General features: G+C 49.3%; 2 protein-coding genes across 2 annotated transcripts in view; both read right to left on the bottom strand.

Annotated features, from left to right (window-relative positions):
* Positions 1–273: 273 nt before the first annotated feature.
* CAPN5 (calpain 5) overlaps positions 274–21,422 on the bottom strand; it is a 57,761-nt gene continuing 36,612 nt past the window's right edge. The window contains exons 4-13 of the mRNA XM_056328744.1: positions 12,344–12,552; positions 11,717–11,909; positions 10,955–11,148; positions 10,145–10,222; positions 9,426–9,621; positions 8,297–8,419; positions 7,579–7,775; positions 7,092–7,210; positions 3,908–4,044; positions 274–3,586 (exon numbers count right to left, since the gene is read on the bottom strand). Coding sequence (XP_056184719.1) covers positions 3,404–3,586; positions 3,908–4,044; positions 7,092–7,210; positions 7,579–7,775; positions 8,297–8,419; positions 9,426–9,621; positions 10,145–10,222; positions 10,955–11,148; positions 11,717–11,909; positions 12,344–12,552 — 1,629 coding nt within the window. The 3' untranslated portion in view covers positions 274–3,403. The remainder of the gene's footprint in view (positions 3,587–3,907; positions 4,045–7,091; positions 7,211–7,578; positions 7,776–8,296; positions 8,420–9,425; positions 9,622–10,144; positions 10,223–10,954; positions 11,149–11,716; positions 11,910–12,343; positions 12,553–21,422) is intronic.
* Positions 15,883–19,599, bottom strand: OMP (olfactory marker protein). The gene has a single exon (XM_056328746.1). The coding sequence runs from the start codon at positions 18,337–18,339 to the stop codon at positions 17,860–17,862; it is 480 nt and encodes a 159-aa protein (XP_056184721.1). The 5' UTR covers positions 18,340–19,599; the 3' UTR covers positions 15,883–17,859.

Here is a 21,422-nt window from a genome sequence, read left to right as displayed (position 1 = left end):
AAAAAAACCAAGTTCCCTGCATTGTGGTGACTCTGAGGCATAGGATGCAAAGGTTTTATAGTCAGAGGAGGTTACCCCTCCTCTCCGTGGCTTTTCCCAGTGAACATGAGTGCAACCTTGTGTGAAACCTTCATGCAGATTGCCTTGCCTCAGTCTCAAAGTCCGCAGAGAAAAGAATTTGAATGGAGTTTAGTGAATCAAGCAAATGAAAAAGGCTCTGCAGAGCCACCTTGTGCCCATCAAAAGCATTCTGGAAGAACACAGCAAAACAGGTCCGAATAAAATATACACAATTTATTTATAGGAGTTTTACAGCTGTACAACGTTGGCTTTCTGTTTGGACCACTCTCTGAGCTTGTGCAGCATGACACATCAGTGCCTTTGGAGATGAAGACAAGTTGTAGCCTGTTTTAACACGGACATGTCAAAAAGAAATGGATTTCACAGAGTGTAACGGCAGGCTACTCACAACCATTGAAATGATCAACAAAAGAAGTGGAAAATAAATCAGAGACATGTCCTACACTACCTGGGAGGCTCTGGAAAGTGCTTATCAGACCTGTCCTCCTCTCAGACAAAAAGTCCTGAATATTTCTGTTTACTTCATTCAAAGAGAAAAGGCATCCACATTAGGAATGGCATTTTAATAACTACCCTCCCTCATCTGCTCTACAACCAAGACAAAAAAAAAAAAAAAAAAGAAAAAAAAAAGCAAGCAACAAAGGTAATTTTTGTTATTCCATTGGAAATGTAAGGGGAAGAAGGCTTCTGCTTTAGATTTTCAAAAGTTTGGGGTAAAAAAAAAGGATAGATATTACTGATGTTAAGCCATTTTGGTCCTGATATAGTGTGATGATTTTTTTTTTATTATTATTGAAGAAGCTGTTTAAAAGCTGCCTTTCCTCTCTTTATGGCTTGATTCTCTGTAGACAGGAAGGATGCTGTCCATGGGTACCAGGGCACCGCTACTCCTCAGCAAGCTCCAACGCCATTCCTTGGGGATCACAGTGCGGTTGGGCACGTGCCAGGGCACTTGAGCTGAAGCTATCAGTAGCCCGATCTGCTGAGAAAACAAGGCAAATGCAGGCAGGCTGGCTACCCCCATCTGCTGATGATGGTGCAAAGCTCCTGTGATGTTCCTGTGATGCTCTCCCTTAGCTAAACAGCTCTTTTCCCTGCCAGGTGAGGTAACTTTGGGCACCATGGTCCCTCTCACATACCATGCTGAACATGAGCCTGTGAGATCTTCACTTAAGACCTAAATCACGCCTTCTAACCCCACAATGCTGCTTTCGTTTCTTTTCAGTGATGAGTCCCATGAACAAACCCAGTATAAAGTCAAAATACCTCTGAATCAGTCTGCCCAGATTCAAGGAATTGTCTTTACCTTGGGGTCAAAATGTCACTTTACCAAACCAGGAGTATTTGAAGCACTTCTGCAACATGCAGTGATGGCACCAGGAATCAGAGGGCACTCAGTGCAAGCCAGGAATAACTGAGACCTGGAAAGAGCATCCTGTGGGCCACTGCTTGCCTCTAAGTCCTGGAAAAGAAGACCTAAGAAAATAAGCAATTTGGTCAAAAACCCAATTCATAACCAGGAGGCAAACTCTGAAGCTGAGGAAAGGGGAAAAACAGCCTGCAAAAATCGATTAAGTTAGTTGTACTGTAAATTTCTGGATGCACCAAGAGTTGAGCTGTCTGGTAATGTGGTTCTGGGGAACGTCTTACGACGTTACAGGTTTGGCAGAACTTTAGGGACTTTTTAAAAAAAAGATACAGACTTGCAGCACAAACACAGGCATTTAGTAGGACAAGCAGAAACTCTACTTGTTATGGCAACAAAAGGCTTTCCTGTTCATTTGTCGGACTCTGCTCAGGTCAAAATCTACCATGACTAAAAGATTACATCATCATATGTATCCATTTCTACTTGCATACAGGTGGCGGCAAAATATTTTCTTGTTAGAAAACCTGACAGAGAAAACCCTTAACTTGCACCATTTTTAAAGGCACATTAATTAAAAAAAAAACCCTGAACCTAAACAACAGGAGAAAAAAAATGCTTTGAAACCTGCCCTGATCAGCTGCTGAAAGGCCAGAGGAGGGTTTGTTGTTTGGCTTAGCTGGGATGGTTTAGAAGAAGCCAGATTCTGCCACCCAGTGGAACAAGGAAGATACATCCAGTCTTCATGACGAACAGAAGCAGACCATGGCCCTAAACATGTCCCCGAGGACGTGCTTGGGTTGTGCTTGTGACACTGGCTCTAGCACTGTGCAACTCATCCTCCAGGCCAGGAGACTGGAAATTAAAGGTGAGAGATGAACACTGGCATGGATCAAATATTCCCAGCATTTTCAGGCTGCGCTGGGAGCAGTGCTCCTCCAGCACAAGCTAAAATCCCACTATTTTCATAGAGAATTTGGGAATGCGAGGCACTGAGATATGATGCACTGTATGCAGCAGTAAAGATGGAGCCCACTGAGAAAAGCTCCCTATCCCTTGGACCTGATGCTTTGGCTTTCAGAGGATATGGTCTCCTCTTATCTAAACACTGAATGGCCCCAGTAGACAACCCACCCCGGCTACTGGGGTGAGCTCTTGGGATGGGGACAGCATGAAGCCATGGAGAGAGCAGGCACCACGGCAGTTCGAGGCACATGCAGGAGCTGAGTCCAGACCGGTTCAAAAACTTGACCCCAAAGAACAGTTGTCGCACCATAGTTGTTGGCATCTTTGTATTCATGGGGTTGAACAAGACCCAGGAGGAAACAGCTTGTCCCTAAAACGATGGAACCTTTAGTCTTGTTGCCCCTGTGGATTTGGGATTTGGGACTGCCTTGGTGCATTTTGTTTCCAACTGCAATATGCAAACCCATGCCCAGCACCACATTCAAAAGGGCCTGATCTTGTTTTCCACTTCTCCTTTGCTGAGGTGCCTCCACAGATAAGCGATTAAACAGCAGTTTCACAGGAGACGACTCCACACACACTACTCTTAAACCAAGCAGACACATCAAAGATGCATGAAAGCAGCTGGTAGGACCGCGGTGGCCACATGTGTGCATGGTGGCACGTGTGTGCCAGCCTGTGTAAACAAACAGCAGCAGGGCGTTGTGCTCTGGCTGTCAGGACACACAGCGTGCTTGCAGCGATCCCCCAGGGCACACAGCGGTGATGGGGGCTGCAGAGGATGCCAGCAGAAGGATTGTTGCGGTTCCCCAAAAAGGCACCACTTTTTAACATTGAAAACACAAGACTGGCTCCTAAGAATGGAATGCATGCATAGTTCATATAGGCTTTGCAGATGGTAGGTAGGCTATGTGTGTGTATGTGTGTTTGTATGTATGTGTGCATGTTTATATACACATCTGTGGCACCAGAAGAAGAGTTCTTGAGTACTTAGACGTTGGTGAGGATGTTGCTGCTGAGCAGCATCACAGCAATGGTCCCAGAGAGATCATTCGATCTTCTGTTCCCCCTGTCCTGGAGGTGCAGTGTGTGCACTGACTGCCGATCGCTGGGGTCCCCCGTGAGCGCCACTTGGCCCAAAAACTCGTCACTTATTAAGTTGTGGTTCCAGATCTGGGGAAACAAAACAGACACGAGGGCAGCGCCTTGAGCGATGCAGCCAACCTTCATACACCAGAGGGGAGGGACCTGCTCTGAGCTGGAGCCATGGAGGTTGTTGAGATGTGGGGCTCAGAGACATGTGTGAGGGGCAAAGGATGTGCGTTTACCAGATGTCACCGCTCAGCCGTGGTGGTGAGGGGCTGAGCTGCATGAACTGATGAAGCTCAGCCCTGGGGAGCAGATCCACTGTGGACAGTGTGAGGAGAGGGCAGGTGGGGTGGCCAAGCGAGACAGAGTCTCCGTCCCTCGGCTTGCTGCTCGCCTGCTGGTTACCTGAACAATGATGGGTTGTCCTGGCTTCTTGCGGTAGAAGAGCCCTTTCACATCAAATTCTGGAGACACTGTGTTCTTCTTCACCGGAGAACGAACTTTTTGCCCTTCGCACTTGATGATCACATAAGGGTCAGCTCCTGGGGAAAGAAAAGGGACTTTTTGCTTTGTTGTAGCTCCTGTAATTCCTCAGAGCCCTTTTCCAGGATGGCATGCAGCACTTTTCCTCCATACCCCACCAGAGGAGATGGATATCTGCCAAAGAGTTCATCACAACCCAGATGATGTTCATGAAGCTCAGTTGTTGGGCTCAGGCCAACTCCTGTTAGGTGACATTGTACCTGGGCAGCAGGTGGTAATGGACTGCTATGAAACGGCCACCTCTTCCTTGACTCCATAACCTACCTAAACACTCCTTTATCACTCCAAATCCTCTGACCTTTGGGATAAATATTTTATGGAAGACACCGCTCTGCTCAACTCTCCTTTCAGGGCTTGCCCTGCTGAAGGCAGGCAGAAATAAAGCCATGGGGAAGAGAAAGAGGTCACAGAGGTCATTTCACGCAAGAAGGCAAGGGCCTTCAGCTGCAAAACTCCACTTGCTTCCACTGCAACTCATACACTCCCAAGCCAGACTAACCTTGGTTTTACTTCAAGGTGGTAACTAGCTACCTCAGCAGGGACTCTGCTTTTCACCCCTATGCACAAATCATTGGCACATCTTCCTCCTGGATTTAGTGAGACTCCAATGCTGCAGGGGCTGTCAGTGTAACGACTAATGTTGGGCTAAGAAAAATGCTGGGTGGTCAAGGTGATGAGAGATGGCACAATGCTGAGCCAAAATGAAGTGTTAAGATGTGCTAATTTATGAGATCAAAAAACTAGACCATTTGGGCACTGAGGAGGTTGGTGAGCAACTGATGGATGGGGAGCCTTAGGATGGAAATGTATTTGAAAGGCTTTTGAAGAGGTGAAGATGGTTCTTAGAATATTTGTTTGGGCAAGAATTCAGGAAGAAGGTCAAAATGTCAAAAAGGATCATCGATGGCAGTGAGAGACACGGGGAAGAAAAAGACTGGGCATCAAGGGGCAATCACGGGAAATGAGTGGGAAGTGGAGGAGAAAGTGGGAAAGTTATTGCAATATCCCAGCTGGAACAAGGCAGTCATGGGGAACAAGCAAGCCACAACGATGAGAGTAAAGTTCAAGTTCACAGACTACTAGCCCACAGCTGGATTGTACCTGAGCTTCCAGGAGAGGGAAGGAGTCCCTAATTAGTGAACATTTTCCCCTTACAAAACAAGTGCTCGTTTTGGGAATTTCAGTAAAGAATGAGCAATTGCTATGGAAATGTAACTGCCAGAATGCATTTTCTTACCATGAGCTTTAGTGAGTGTGATGGAAACACAGACCAGGTGGATGAGTTTTCTTGTCCAAGAAAAATGTGGAAATTAGGAGGAACAAACCATTCTCTTCTGAGGGCCAGGGATTTAAGAACCACATCTTTGACTGCCAGACCACCTCCTCGCTAGCTTTCTGTTTGCAAGGACCTGGCTCCGCTGGTGAGACACAGCTGCTGGATTTCACAGCTGTTTTTCCAAACTAGCCTCGTCTTTTGGGATGTCCCGTTAAATCCTCATATTCCATAAGCTGGAGCCAAATTCCTATCTGTAAATCATTATTTCCAAAGTAGTGTGAAAGGCTGAGAGATGCGAGAGATGCCATTACACTAGGAAGCACCAAACATGCAGGCTGTTGGTGGTGGGAACTGAACAACTGGAAAAAAGCCATTCCCAAGGGCCTCTTGCTGAAAAAATGTTTCATGGCTCCAGAAACCACATGTACCCTTGTCTGAAGGAAAGATAAATCTCCTTGTTGCTGTGAAGAGTTCAGAGACCTTTGGCTACAGATTCCCCCTGCATTCCCCATACGCTGAATTACTGCTAGTAACCCAAGAAGAAACAACCTACCTCGGGTAAAATTCCCTCCCCAGACATCAGACAGGATAGAAGGACTCCCCTTGTGGCATGTGATAAATAATCAAATCAGGCTAGTCCTTGCCCTAAGGCAGGATCCTGCTCGTTACTTCCAGGGCTCTAGTGATACGCAGCCCTGACGATAATGCTTGGGTGAAAAAAGTAATTAATTAAGTTTTTAATTTAGATTTAAAAAAAAAATTAAGTTTTCAATTTTATACTTTAAATTTGGCTTGAAAGTGGCTGGCTGAACCTTGCCCCATTCAAAACATGTCCTTGACTTAAGAAACTGGGGAGAAAAGCTAGGACCTGGTCTGCTCTCATGGTGGAAAGGCATTTGCTTCTCTAACTGCAACCTCTAGACCTTTCATCTATACTTCAACGATCTCCCATTGCAAGTCATCACTAGTCCTGGGTTTCTTGGTCCAGATGCCCCAGGAGGACTGAAGATGGGGCTCTTGCCATGAACTTCTGCATGGCTGTAGCACATGGTGAGGCATGGTGCTGCTGCTGTCTTTCATGCAAGAGAAGTGCTGGATGTCAAAATTGCATGATAGCATGGTAGAACCATGAAAATAAACCTGTAGAGGGCCAAGAAGGCAGAAACACAGTACGCTGTGTGCTGGTGGTGGCTCAAGTCATCTCAGAGGGCTCCTAGGAGCCAAGCATGGAGCAGAACTTACAGGAAATAAAGAGGGAGAGGGTCTTGATCCCCACCATCCCAAAATGAGCTATATTTGCCATACCCTCTACTGATAGATATTTATTTATCCAGCCTCCGGTGATGAACACTACCCCAACACATCAGCCTGTTCCATCGCTTCTCTGTCCTTCCTATTAAAAAGCCTTTAAATACAGTTCCTGACTTTTACAGCTGCTCATACTCCGGAGGAAAGCCTGGATTGCTATAGGACCACTGCTACAGGCTTTAGAGAAGTTTTAGGAGGATCTCCCAAGGATCTTGCACAACAGCCTAAATATAACAGCTCCCAGATCATGCCCAGAGCAAGAAGTGAGTTTGATTCTCCATGGAATTTCTCCTCCTCTGGTGTCTGACACTGTATACTGAAATGTACATTGAAAATAATATCTGAGGACATCATAAATCCCAGCAATGTCCCACCTCAAGAAACCACCTCCCCCTTTTCCCACTGAGACAACCACTTCCCAGCTCCTCCAGCACTAGACGAGAGGCAGAGAAAGACCAGTACCTTGGGAGTCCTGATTCTTGAGCCCAGCTGCAGCAAGGACGTGGATCTGGGATACCACTTGCGGGTAACCACACATCCCACTCCAGCAGGTGTGTGGTGGCTCATCCAGTGTCAGCTCTCTGGAAGGAAAAACATGTGGCCTTTGAGAGGTGCCCAGCCTTACCCCGTGGGCAAGCCATGGAGTTTGCTCTAGCAGGATGGCAGAACCACGCAGTGTCCACTGTCAGACTCTGCTCCCCGCTCTGATCTCCTCAGCCTGGGTTTGGGATGTTCCCCCATGTCATGCTTAGAAGCAGAGTGGGAGCTTCCCTGCATGTTTGTGGTGAGACCTGTGAAGGTGCCCTGTTTCTTGGCCACGCTTGAAGGGAAGCCAAACACCAGCTCCAGGCAAGGCCACGGCCAATTCCCATCAGGAAAATCGCATGTCAGAAGCACAGGGCTGTCTCCAAATAGCCAGCTCCTCCCCATCTCTGCTCTTGCTCCTTACCGGCAATCTGAAGGCACATCTGTGAAAATCCTGAGAAGGAACTCGCCTACATGACCGGGGTCAAAAGTGGTGGGGATGATGACATAGCGTCCCTCCTTCAGGTCTGTCCTCAGGAAGACGCTGCGGGAGTTGATGTAGATGGAGCTGGCCACCTTCTGCTGCAGGGTGTGCATCCGGTAGTTCCTGTTCAGCTCCACCTTGGCAGAGACCACAGCAGGACGGTCAGCAGGATGGCGCTGACTGACAATGTATTGGTATCCGCCCCGGGGGTCCAGACTGCAAGGACTGAACCCACAGTGCTGGGAGAACGAGAATGAAGAGAACCAGCAAAATGGTTCCAGCTGGGGTGGTTGGAAAACAAGTGCAGACATGGCTCTCCCAACTGCTGGCTCAGGGACTCATTATCTCTTGCATTCCCCCCAAAAAGCAACACATAAGGATCAGCCTAACAAAGTCTAACAAATTTCAACATTTGAAGACAGGCTAATGACAGACGAATCATTGCTTTTAGCAAGGAGAACTTGTCCATGCTGTCACTGTTCATCTCTGAAATCTCTTGTCATATTTAGAGGGGGGCACACTGTGCTGAAGGCACCCCAGAGGCACACAGATAATGCTTAACTGAACAATACAAATAGTCATGCAGTACTGACTTGTCGCTCCACCACTAAGAAATTTATGGGGGTGTTCAGGGCAACATGCAGGAACCACGGTCTACCTTATGGATATCAAAGCCTATGGCCAAGTTCTCTCCTTTGCCCTCTTTGCGACTGGTTCTTTTTGGCTTCTGCTGGATGGAGATCAGCACTTCGTCTTCTGCCTTCTTCACATCAAACATGTACTAGAAGGAAAGGGAGAAAGGTAAGGGAGGACTTGTACTAATACAGGACCATGGAGGCACGGGTCGGGTGGGCACACAGTAGAGTTAACCTCAGCTTCTCCTCACCCGCCTCTCTGCAGGGACAGCCTGGCATCAGTAGCAGCACTGAGAACCCATACCCACTTCTCCTGGGAACTGGCATCATCTTGCCAAGCCAGAAACTTTTTGGCTCATCTTAGAAAAAGACTGGGAAATCCAGTCTTTGAATTGCTTGGCAGAATCCAAGGTGTCTAGATGCAGTCTCATACCAGAGACTTTCACCCCTTTGCAGTCTGCCACCGGTCCTCCTACAAGGTACGGAAGGAAGAACTGACGTTTACAGAGACCTAAGATGAAGGCTAATACAAAGCTGGAAGCAGGAAACAACTCTCCCACATCCTTGATGACAACTCCTGCAATGGACCAGACCACTTTTTGTCTGCTTGTTAGATGAAGGACTCACAGAACTTGTCTCATTTTACTGAGAATCCCAGATCAGAGCAGTACAGGACAGAAGAGCTTGCTCCAGGACATGAACTTCAGAGCAGGGTCTTTTCTGAAGGCCAGGCTAGAAGAAAAGGCCCTATAGACTACACCTGTCCTGGCAAATTTAACAGTGCCAAGCTCTGGGCAAAGGAACTGGAATTAGATCATTCAGACATCCAAATTGCTGGAAAAAGGTTCCTGACCCAGTTTGACGGGCACCAACTCTCACTGCTACCCTGGGGCACAGTTTGCTGTTTGCTTGTGCCAAGATGTTCCACATCAGGCACTTGGATGCAGTCTCCCTGATAGGAGGGATAAGGGTCATAGAGTTGGCCTGGATGTTGGTCATGCTGTGCCAGGCATCTCAGCCACAGAATGGCTGAGAGCACAGTTAATCTACTGAGGTCTGGTAGCCATTTTGGCCTTCTAGGTCCCTGTAGGAGACTTAAACATTTGGAAACACATGCAAAGGCTCCAGAAGGTACTCTGTTCCATGACTCACTTGGGGGTTCTGCAAAAAGGTGTCCTTGTGGTTGATACAACCTCCACAGCGGTTCTTCAAGGGGTCACTGTTTCTGGTCCATGCCCCATGTAGCACTGCCTCCTCCCAGGTCTTGTGGATGCTCAGGTAGGATGTATTGATGAGACGGCACTTAATGATGTCTGTGAAGTATTTGCAGAAATCTTCAAAGGTCATCCTAAGTGAGGACAGGACAGAGCTCAGTTATGCTGCTTCGTTCCCCTGAACAATACGCTGCAGGGATTTTCTTGATCACCTGTTGGAGACTGAGGGTGGGTAGCCTCTGATGGCTGATGCATAACAGAAGAGATGGAGATACCTTTCTCCATGCATGCAGTAAATACTTGTTTTCTAGTTGAAAAACACAGCTATGTGTTTTGGAGTGGGAGAAGCAGCGTAGTGGCCCTTCCTCCACTCATGGGTACACATGGTATGGAAATGTTATCTGGTGAGGCTGTTAAGTTCGTAACAGTACCCTCATGAAATGACTGGGACCCCAGTGTGATACAGAGCAGCTTGCAATCCTAGGGCTATCCAAAGCTAACAGCCACGGGCTCAAGGAGGAGGCTACACTGAAGATCCTAGGGCTTGGAAGGCCATTTGCTCTGGTTAGCTGCATGCATGGAAATGACTAGCATGCTTCATGGAGTGGGAGGACTCTGTGGGCACGGCCTGTGGTGACAGCCCTAGGAGGGACTCACCAGAACTCTCCGTCATCTTCCACTGTCATTCCCATCTTCTCTCTCTCACTTTTACTCACTTTCTGCCACTCCTCAGAGCTGTGGGAAGAGTACAGGATCATTACTGCGAGGGCAAGGGGACAGACAAGAATTCAAGAGGCTACTTGACCTCAGCAGGATCTGTCAAGGGCAGAAGACCTGTATAAAGCTCCAGCCATGCAACCAGTCCCCACACTGCTCTGGTTAGCTCACCTTCCAAACAAGGGGGGACTGCAGCATGGCTTGGAGCTTCAACTTCTTTCCTGGCTAGTGGAGCTGAATCCAGCTCGGCAAGATTTTGTTTGGCTAGTACAATCACAACCCTATTGGTGAAGACAACAAAAGGGACTCTAGCCAAAGGCTCTGGTTACACCAGCCCTTGGTTCTTCATCCCATCCACAGACACCACAGCAGTCACTGGTGACAGAGGTAGGTTCTGTTGGGTGCTATTTTTGCTGGAACAAGACTGGGAGCAGAAAGGTGAGCTATAATCATCCTTCACTAGTGTGAACATGCTGGGCAATTTCACCACAACACCTGCCAGAGCCTTAATGAGAAAGTTTGCCAAGCTCAGCCACCCTCCTGCCGATCTCCAGGGACCCCAGGGCAAGGAATGAATCTACCCCAGTGAAACAGCAGGTTTAGGACGCGGGTTGAAGCAGCATCCCACAGCTGCCCATACAATGCTATCCTATGGGTGTGGATGTAGTCAAATTGTCTCCTGGCTCAAAGCTTGCTCCAGCCCAGCATTTCCCACCAAAAAAGGTGCTGCTGCTGCCCATCCTAACTCACGTGTCACTCCAAGGGCCGTTCCACTCCCGCTCGCCCCATGGGTTGCGCATGCGGATCATGTCCAGCTTCTCCGATTTGAAGAAGGACAGCAGGCCGTGGCCCAGGCGGACCTTCCGCACGTCTGTCACTGCGTACGCGTGGCCCTTCACCAGTCCGCAGGCCAGGCGGGCCTCCATGTCAGCTGCTGACGTGGCCTGGGCAGGGGGACACAGACAGCGCTCGTACTGGGGGGATGTGACTGCCTTAGCAGGGACTGGAGAAAAGAGGAACTCAGATTTCCCTGTAGGTTTCTCGGAGCCAAAAAAAAGAACACCAATGCTCAGGGACAGTGTCAATTGCTTTGGCAGATGTATTAGATGCCATTTTAGGTGCTAGATCCTTCCTGGTCTTCATCTACCACATGAGGCCTCCGAGCTCCCATACTGTCGACCAATAAAGCTCATTCTACTGGTTATAATGGGAGGTCTGGCACCCAGTGTTTGTAGAGATGTCCACATGCAGACACCAAAACACCTTCCTCTGGAAGAGAATTCTCTCCTAACATTGGAATTGTGGTGGGATAAATCCAGGCTCTTGGACACAGCAGTAAGGAATAAAGAGGGCTAGCATCCAGGCTTGACTCCTTTTGCCATCCACAAGAAGTAGGAACCCTTGGCCTTAATTTATCTGTTCTAATTTAAAAGTCTCTACCAATGTAAGACAACTTGCATCCTAAAATGCCTACTCCCATGAGAACATGACCGTACAGGTAATATTGCTTACTTTGATGGAGCAGCTGATGAGGCCTCCCCGGTTGTGCACCTTCAAGACACGCTCAAAGAGGAGGTTTCGCTTGGCTTCATCAGCAATGTAGTCCCCTTCGGTCAGGTCGATAGGTTCAGAGACCCCACCAGTAAAGTCTACCAGGGCATCAGCTGTGTTACCTCCATCCAGGGCCTCGTAACAGCCTGACAACCTGGAAGAGGGTGACAGGGATGGCACAGAAACACTGGCTTGACATTTGAAGGGGTCTGGGATAGTTCTTGGGCAGCTCAGAGAATAGAGATTTGTAATAAAACTTCCAGGGGGTGAGGATAGCAAAGTAGGGTGAAAAAATAAGACCCATGCTGCCTGCAGCACTCCTGCTGTCATAGGACAAAGTAAAAGGAATGTGAAATCTCTAGGATAGGTGTTACTTAAACGTGGAGCTGGAGGATATTTTGCTTTGGGGGTGAAATAAGGCTAGAGAAGGGTGGTTTTTTTCCTACAGTTTCTGCCCGTTTGAGATATGTCCTATGCCTCCCCAGGACAGCTGCTGTTTCCACTGGTGCAAGCCAGCTGATGAATGAACAGAGAGGAAAACCAGGGTGCTCAGGTCCCAGTTTGTCCTGTAACTGCCTGGATACCTACTTGGCATAAGCTTTCTCCACCAAGGCACACCAGAACTCGTTCCTGGAGTTGGAGTGGCAGTAGATGAGCTGGTTGTGCAGTGTGGGCAGGCGGTCATCTATGACCACGTCGAGCCACTGACCGAAACGCCAGAACTGGAAGTGGAAGATCCCCACATAGCTCTCAGGTTTCTCGGGATTCCACTCCTGCTCCTTCCAGTCTGGGATGACCTGCAAGAGAGGAGGCACATGCACCTAGGTTACTCCCTTTTTTGCTGGGTTTGACTCTCATCCTGGAACTAACGCAGACAATATCAAAGACAGGAAGAATATGAGGTGGATGGACTAGCTTACAGCCTGTCAGGGCCAGATTTTGGACCTGGTTCCTCCAATGCAGGCTAGATTAACATGTACTGGAATAGTGTAGCCTTCATCACACCCTGGAAGATGGAGCTGAAGCTCCTTGCCCTCTTATAATTCTACCCTGGAGATCTGCTGCCATCTACTGCTGTAGACAGGCTACTGGAGCAGGAGAGTCCTTGGTCCAACCAGAACTGGTTATTTTTATGACCAGACTTTTGATCACCGTAGTGTCACTAGGGTACCACTAAGAGAGGGCACCTTTTTTGACTTGCTTACTTGATTCTGGTGTGACTTGATTGGCCCAGGAGCAAGCATTGTATTCACCTACCTGGTGGCAATGAACAGGGACCAGACGCTGGGCGCCTCTACTCTGCTGAATAAAAGTGGGAAAAGCAAGATCCCCATTCCCACAAGGTCTCCATTCTTTTCTGGAAAGAGCTACCATACTCATCCAAGCAAGCACAGGGTGGTTACTTGCTGAAAGAAGGAAAAGGGCCTGGCGTGAAAGATCCCTAGAGCAGCTGAGGGGCTGAGGGAGTGCCGGTTTGGTGTCACTGCCATCTGCACTGCCAGTGGGACAGGCACAAGCGAAGCGTAGCTGCCAACGTCCATAGTCCTTCATGGCTGCAGGCACCACCAGCTTTGCTTTGGATAGAAAATCCACACAACAGCTGGGAGAGAAACAGGCACAGCCACGTGCAGATGCTACGTCTAGGAGGATCTGCTTTTTATTTAGAACCAGGACATCGGGGCACACAGCAAGAAACTGCCACACCACAGCTTAGCTTTTGTTGAGGGTGAAGGCAAAGTGGTATTACTTCATGGCCAGGGTGGGCTGTGAGGCCACGTACAGTTAATGTAGTGGATAGCCGACAAGTACTGACCTATTCAGCTGCAGTAATGTCCCACACCTTTGCTTCTTTACTTACCTGCTCTCAAAGCATCATGACCTAAGTGAGGAAAAACCTGCACGTGCCCATGGGGAAAATTATGTTCCAACTAATCACTGTCCCGTGGAGGCAGCTCTGAGTGGTGGGGTGGGACAGGAAAGGACACAGCTACAATGCATGGAAAGAGGCTCTTCAGGAAGTCCCAGGCCATGGGGAGACCCCCTGCACCATGCTTTGGCCCTTTGTCCAGCTTCTGGAACCTTCAGCTTTCTTCTTTTTCTTTTTCTTTTTCTTTTTCTTTTTCTTTTTCTTTTTCTTTTTCTTGACTGCTGTCATGAAGCCGTAACCCTGCAGAGATGCTTCTCTCTGGAGAGCCCCTGACTTCTTAGCTACTAGCAACAATCCAAGCCCAGGGCTTTTACTGCTCCTACACTGAAATATTAATGATGCTATCAGCCCTGCAAGCTCACTGGCACTCTTGAGTTGTCTGAATCAATAGAAGCAGAGCAGACAGAGCCACGAAAAAGAGCTGCTTTTGGAGCGTTTGGTGTTTTCCATGAGTGCTAACAACGATGCCCCAGACTCCCCATGGGAGTGCCAGGAAAGGTCAGACAGCCCTCCATCAGAAACCATCGATTCTGTCCTGACTGGAGCTCATCCTAATGAATTGTCATAGAGGACCATTGTGCTAATCAACTTGCTATTAATGTGGGCTTAGAAATGATTACAGCATTGATTAGAGGCAGCTTGTCAGCCAGAGCTGGTAGCGACAGCTTCCAGCTGGCTGGTTCTGAGATATGTCATTACGTTGGTGGCAGGAGATACTGGTCCCCACCATCCTCCTCCATCCCTTCATTTGGGGACAGCACTGAAAACACCCTCTGCTGCCAAAAGTAGCAAAAGCGGCCAGCCTTCATGGAAAGCAGGATCCAGGAGTAAAGGCTGGTCATTTTTCTGCATGGACTCAAGAGGAAATGAGAAGAGCCTGATCTCCAGAGCCCAATCTGGCCTCAACCTGCCAAAGTGCAAGATGTGAGCTCAAACATCAGGTTCCTCCCCCTAGCTCCTCCCAGAGTAAAGCATCCCACCCAGGCCAAGGATCCTCCAGCTGCTTCACCCCCTGGCCAGTATGTTTGTGACCCCCCTGGCTGACAGGGAGAGGTGACAGCTCTGGATTCAGTGCCTATTGGGACACCACACTTCAAGGCGTACAGCACAACCCCTGCCTATGACCCGACGCTACATATTATCTAAAAGGATCAACCCGGGGCACATCTACAAACCCCAGCAGCTGCTGGAGCCCAGACTCCTCCAGAAGATCATCATGCGACTGAAGTCTGCGGCTTATACCCACTCCAAGGAAACCTTCCCAGACATCTCCCTCCCTCCTCAGTGGATGCTGGAGCGCATGCCATGGACCACCCATCCCAAGATCCCACTGTGTCCTGGACTCAGCTTGGCCATGTGGCACTGATGCGGTGGAGACCACACCTCCTTATTCACCCAGCTGTGCTGCTTTTTTCTTTCCGGTCCCAAAAGCTGGAGCTGTAACAGCTGGAGCTGTAACAGCTGGAGCTGTCCCCTTTAGTGGGACAAATTTACAGTGAAAGGGCTCAGAGAGATGTAAATTGGGAGCCCAGAAACACCAGGTTCATTTCCCTAAGCTGGTTTAGGGCTTTTCTCATGTTTTCTAAGAGTGGCTAATTAAGAGGAAAGGCACTTGAGACCCTGGAGAAATGTCCCTGATTAGAAGGAGGAATTCATAGATGTTGATTCCTCCAAGCAGGGGGTCTTCTGCTGGGAACTTGCCAGCTCAGGCAGGGGAGGGAGGGACCCAACTGTGCCAATTTGCTGAACCATGGTACAAACCAGGATGAAATTCCCCTGGGAGAGGACAGAGCAGTGTATCTGACAGCGTTCATGGGATACTGAAACTATGTAGGGAGAGTTTCAGTGACCGATATAAAGATGCTCATCCTCCCTGCAGACAGAGATCACACTGCCCCATGCACCTCCCACTCCCAGCTCTGATGGAAAGGAGGATCCACCTGAGGATCATTTCCCTTCCCCTACCCAGCTTCAATCCCCTCCCCAAACCACACAAAACTGCTAAATGCTCCATGAAGCCTTTCACACTAAGAGAAGGTAAATGTTCATTTTACTTTTTATGGGAAATAAAAAGGTAGGTGCTCAAAAGTACCAACAATGAGTTGAAAATTGGTGGGTGCTGCTTTATTGGGTGCAGGATTGGGGCAGCTTCCAAAAAGGGCATGAAGAAGACACGCACAGCCTCAGTCCATAAGGGGAACCCTGTTGACTAGGCTTTTATTTACTGTGTACATCAGTATTTACTGGGTACATCAAAACCCAGCGAAGTATCTGCAGCAAGAACTGTACTCCAGCAACCAGCAAGACAGCAATGGCACATTGTGAGACCTGGCATGCAAAACCCCCTTTGGATGTTGGCAGTGGCTCCTGTTATCAGGTTTAATGTGGTTTGCAGTCACAAGCTCCGCTCTGGGATGTACAAGGAGGGGCCTCATATGGGAAAATCTGCAAGGACCTTAGAAGTGGGTTTGGTCTACAGTAGGTCTATGCTATGGCCAAGCAGGGATGCATCCACTTTTACCTCTCCTCACAGACTCCAGCATTTCTTGGGGTCTAAACAAAGACATCAACTTCTCCGGCAATGCCCATGGCATGGCTGTATGATTCAGTGGTTGCTGAGCTTTGGTTGTGGGCAAGACTCAAAGCTCCCACCACCTCTTCAGCCAGTAGCTGATCTTCCTGCTTTCCTTCTCCTCTCTGCCTAGCACAGCTTGTGCACATCATTTTATACACTATTGTTGGGCTGGGGAGGGCATCGAGTCTGCATCTCTGGAGGCTTTGAAGAAGAGGTTGGACCCTTTTGGGGATGGTCCGCACAAACCAGCAGGCCACGGGTAGAAGGTCACCTTGTCCTGGCTTTCCTATCACTGCCCTCTCCTTACACAGGTCAGGAAAATCTCAGGCCACACCTTGAGAAGCGCTCACCCACATCTGAGTGCAAGCTTAGCAAAGGACCAATTGTAATAATACCTGATGCTTTCAAAGGACATTCCTACCTGTGGGTCTCAAGAAGCTTCACCAAAGTACCCTCCACTTTTTTCTGGAGGAAAAGGGAATGTCCAAAGTTAGTTTTTTCACAGTCATGGGACAAGCCAGGCACAAAATACCCTCCTGCTCCTAAACTTGCAAAGGTACCATCTCTCCTCTCTGCTCCCATGGCCACCCAGACACCGCTCCCTGCCTCAGCATTTGTAGAGGGTAGGAGACACCGCTTTTTGGGACAGCAGCAACAGGTTCCTGCTGTGTGGTTTGCAAAGTGCTCTGCAGCCTCACGGCTCTCTATAGATGCTTCAAAATAGATATATTCATGAGTGCTTTAAGGCCACAACAATGCACAAATTGTTTTTGCTGTGGGGGACTCGCTGCTGGCTCAGACCTACAGCCTCCTCTGAGCTGCTGGCTCACTTGCCCGGCTCTGCACACACATGCATGCTTGCTCCAACCCATCTCAGGACCAACCACCTCCAGGCAGCACAAGGTGAGCAACATGCTGGAGTACACCTCCTCACAGTGACCCCCTGCAAGAAAAGGTGGCAGCTGTCAGGAAAAGGGTGGTCCAGCCTCCTTGGACCCATTTGTCCAGCGGGTTTGCAATCTGCAGAATACAGCATATCCAGATGTACTTCAGCTTCACAGCAAAGTGATCCTCCACGGGACTGGTCTTCAGAGACACCAAGCAGCTACGGTTGCAGCAGCTGTCACTGCAGCCTGCAGGCACTCAGCATCCTTGCAAGGAGCAGCACCCCATCACAAACAAGCCCTCCCTTTTTAATGGCTAGGATGGAAACTGGAAGTCAGGGCTCTCTCCACGTTGTCTCTCCTGTTTCTAGTATGGCAATTTCTTATTTTTCCATCAGGCTTTTGGTATGCAGTTGCCATAGTTGGAAAGGTTAAGGCAGCCTCCTGTTTTCCAGCCAGCAAGACCTGGTGAATCCCTGCTGAATTTACAAGCATGCAGTCCTATATTCTAGGCAAATACAGCAGCAAGCTCATGGCCCTCTCCTCCCCATCGTTCAGAGGACAGCACATATGGGGAATGTTCCTCAGGGCTAAGGGGCTCCAGAAGTGCCAAGCTGTCCTCCACTTTTTTGCAGTGAACCACACAAACACTGAACTAAGAGAAAGAATAATGAAGACAAAAGCATAGCTGGAGCAAGAAGGGCAGAGCAAGAGAGGATCAGGCTTTAAAAATAATGGAGCCTTTCAGCTGAGCTGGTTCAAGGCCGTCGGTGAAAGTGAGGAGAAAATACATCACCTTGCGGATCTGGGCCAGCTCTGCTATCCGTTCCCCAAATTCCTGGGCATCTGCCTCATTGTACTCCACCTCCTTGGCCCCTGGCTTCTTCCAGAAGATGCCCACTGGCTCCAGCAGCTGCCGGTTCATAAGGTGGGTGAGATCAGGAGTCCAGTGCTGGGAGGTGCCGGTCACCATGACCTTCCCAGGTCTCTCCAGCTGGATGTCCCAACGGAGGAAGCGCAGATTGTGCTGTCGGATGAAATCCACTCGGTAGACATGCTCATTGGAATGCAACAGTTTCTCGCCATCCTGGGGCCTCATGTTTTTTTGCTGCAGGCTCTGGAATCGCAGCCTCATGCAACGAGTAAGCTGGTCATCATGGATGAAGGGCAGCTTGAGCATCCCTGCCTCAGCTGCCATCACCTCGGCTGCTCCTCTGCTACGTCCTCAGCAACGTTTGGCTCTGAAGCAGGACACACAGGGGGAAAAAAGCTGCCAAGCCCCTAGAGCTGGTGCCCCCTCTCCACAGTCCCAGCAGTGCTAGGCAACCTGGGCCAGTGATGCAAAACAGCCCCTGAGGCTTCCTCTGGATGCCCTCCAACCTCGTTTGCAGATTAGGAACTGATGGTGCTGCTGTGCACGATAATCTATAGGGAAGGGACATCTGATGTCAGCATCCCTGGCAACCTCCCTGACAACCATGGCTTGTTATCCTGAAATGAAGGCGCGCAGCCAGGGATGCCACCCAACAGGTCTGGGTAGCGGTGGCTTCCTCTGAGTGTAGGCTTATGGGATAATCCAGGTTGGAAGAAGACTTTGGAGGGGTCTGGTCCAGCCTGATGCTCAGAGCAGGACTTACTTCAAGGTTAAATCAGGTTGCTCGAGGCTTTGGCCAGCGCATCTTTGAGTATCCCCACAGATGGACAGCCCACAGCCACCCTGGACCCCTGTTCCACTATCTGACTACACTCAATGCTCACAATAAGCTGCAGCTTGTCCTGTGTCTTGTGACTGTGCATCCCCAGCAAGAGTATGGCTCTGTCTTTCCACACGCTCCCATTAAGTAGCTGCAGGCAGCAATAGACTCCCCCTTCATCTTGCCTCCTCCTGGATGCACATGCCACTTCTCTCAGCCTCTCATCATACATCCTGTGCTCCAGACCATCTTGGTGGCCTCCGTCAGGCTTGCTTCAGTGCCACTGTCATCTTCTGGAGACCCCAAAACAGTGCCCAGGTGGGGATTAACAAATGCCAGACAGAGGGAAAGAATAATTTCCCTCACCCTGCTGGCTGCACTCCTGTTAGTTTGGCCCCCATCTCTGCCATGGTGCAAGTTTGGCTTACAGCGGGTTTGTCCCTCAGGACCCCATGTCCTGTTCTGAATCGCACAGCTGGCAGGAGTTGGGCTCCACACTGCTCCTGCAGCAGCAGCTGGGCACCAGCAGCTCAGCGTGGGTCTGCCCACCCTCCAACAGACTGGCACAGAGCTGCAGAGGGTGCTGGCAGGTGGGCTTCACCTTACTGTGCCTGGGAGAGGGGAACTCAGGCATAGTCTGTGCCTTAACACTTGTCTCCTTGGGCCAGGTGGCTAAGCACGTTCAAGATGCAAGTAACGCAAACAACCTCTTTCCAGGCACCATAGGGATGCTCTGAGACCACACGAACACCAGCAAGACCATTATTCCCAACCTGGAACCACCCATTCCTCAGCAATTGCTGGGCATGGTTAAATCCAGAGCACCAGTGTCCAGACAGTGGATGGCATGAAGGGGAACAGTGGTGAATGTGTTTCTCTTTGCAGGGTGCTGGGTGGCTCCATGAGGCTGTGTACCCTGAAGAGAGGTGCCACACCATGTTCCCCTCTGCTGAGCAGCCTCACCAATGGCTAAATCACTGAGGTGGTTTTAGGTGCACCATGGAAAAAGCCTGACTCCTGCAAGTGTGATGTGGTATCTTTGGGATGTAGTTACTGGTTTGGACACTTAAGAGATGCAGGGGTTCCAGCACAAAGCTTTAGACGTTATGTGGAGTCAAGCTGTCTGGGTTCTCTCCATCCTACCTGTGACTCAGGTTGGCTCCTGCCACAAGCCATGTTTGCAGGGCACTTGAGGAGCTCCAACTGTGTTAAATGAACTCCAGGAAAATGTCTAAAATATTTTTACAAAAGGTTGTGCCAGCACCTGGACTGTGCCACATTTGACTCACAACCTCCCAATATCATCCCTGGAGGCTATCACTTTGACTTCCAGAAGTCCCAAAAAAGACCATCAGAAGCTGACCTTGGCCAGACAAGTCACTGACACCAGGGGCCCAAGGTGGGTCATTTTCCTGGGAATTGTCCTGCAGTCACCGGTCTGCTTCTACTGCTAAAGAACCTGAGGACAAAGTCACGAAAGCTAAGAGCTACACAGCCCCATTTGAAGGGACAAGAGGGGTCTGAGGAAACCTGACCCTTCTGGCTGGTCTCTGAGCTCTTGCCTCACTTGTTTATTAGCTTTAAAACACCTTTAGCAACAACTGTTGACCCAACCCTTGGGTTTTAAAAGTTAAAAAAGCCTTCAGGTAACCCTAGAGACCTTTTGGAGCTGACCTACATGTGACAACGTCACACAGACCTTGCTTGGGCTGCCTTGTTTCTTTTACCCCCTATATGTGGTGGCAGTAGGAGCAACCACCTTGCACCTGGTCATGAAAGGACTGCAGTGGGGGTCCAGTCCCCAGGCACATCTGATGTTCCTCCCTGCCCTGCTGAGGTACAAGATCAGCCTTCAGAGTCTTCTCAGAGAGCAATAACCAACCACAGGTTGTAGAAGACCGAAGCAAACTGAACTTTTGGAGGTCACTGCCCTCAGAGCCATCTGCTCATGGCATCCCATCCCTTCCTCCAGTCTGGAAGCAGCTGAGGGGGAAAAAGACCAGGCTAGGTGGTGGAGATGCAGGGCTGTCTGAACCACTTGGCTTCAGAGGCCGGCCCCTGTCCCTTGTTTGTTGAGCAATACCAATGCAACCTGTGGGAGCACACATACAGATCCAGACAACCCTTTCGGACAAAGTGCTGCTGGAAATTATTTAAATTCCCCCATTTCAGTGCCTCCATTTCTTTTCATAAGAGCGAGAAACATATGAAGGATCACAGAAAGGGTGTTATAGAGCCTGATCACACCTAAAGCCATGCAGGGTCAGCCGAGACTCAGGAATTTAGAAAACAGTTCTAAATTAAATTCCAGTACCACATTCACACTCAGTGACTCAAACAGAGGCTTAATGGTAAGTAGGGACATGAGGGGAGCCTTGGGGCGAGGTAGAAGAAGGAGCATGAACAAAATCATCTCTTGGGATGCACAGGGATGGGCTGGCTTGCCCTATTCCCTTGAAGGTACTCCCCCTCCCCATACCTGAGAGAGACACTTTTACTGTCTGAAGCGGGAACAAAGGACACTCAGAGCCTAAGTTACATCCTGGTGTAAATCAGGATTACATTTTCCAGCAGCAATGAGATGGGC

This window comes from Falco biarmicus, chromosome 2, assembly GCF_023638135.1.
Source record: "Falco biarmicus isolate bFalBia1 chromosome 2, bFalBia1.pri, whole genome shotgun sequence".
In the NCBI taxonomy this organism is placed as follows: domain Eukaryota; kingdom Metazoa; phylum Chordata; class Aves; order Falconiformes; family Falconidae; genus Falco; species Falco biarmicus.
The sequence above is the reverse complement of the archived record's forward strand: the minus strand, read 5'-3'. Positions and strand labels throughout refer to the sequence as shown.

Bases quoted from the DNA above. Each gene is read 5' to 3' on its own strand.
- OMP (XM_056328746.1), bottom strand. From the start codon at position 18,339: ATGGCAGCTGAGGCAGGGATGCTCAAGCTGCCCTTCATCCATGATGAC.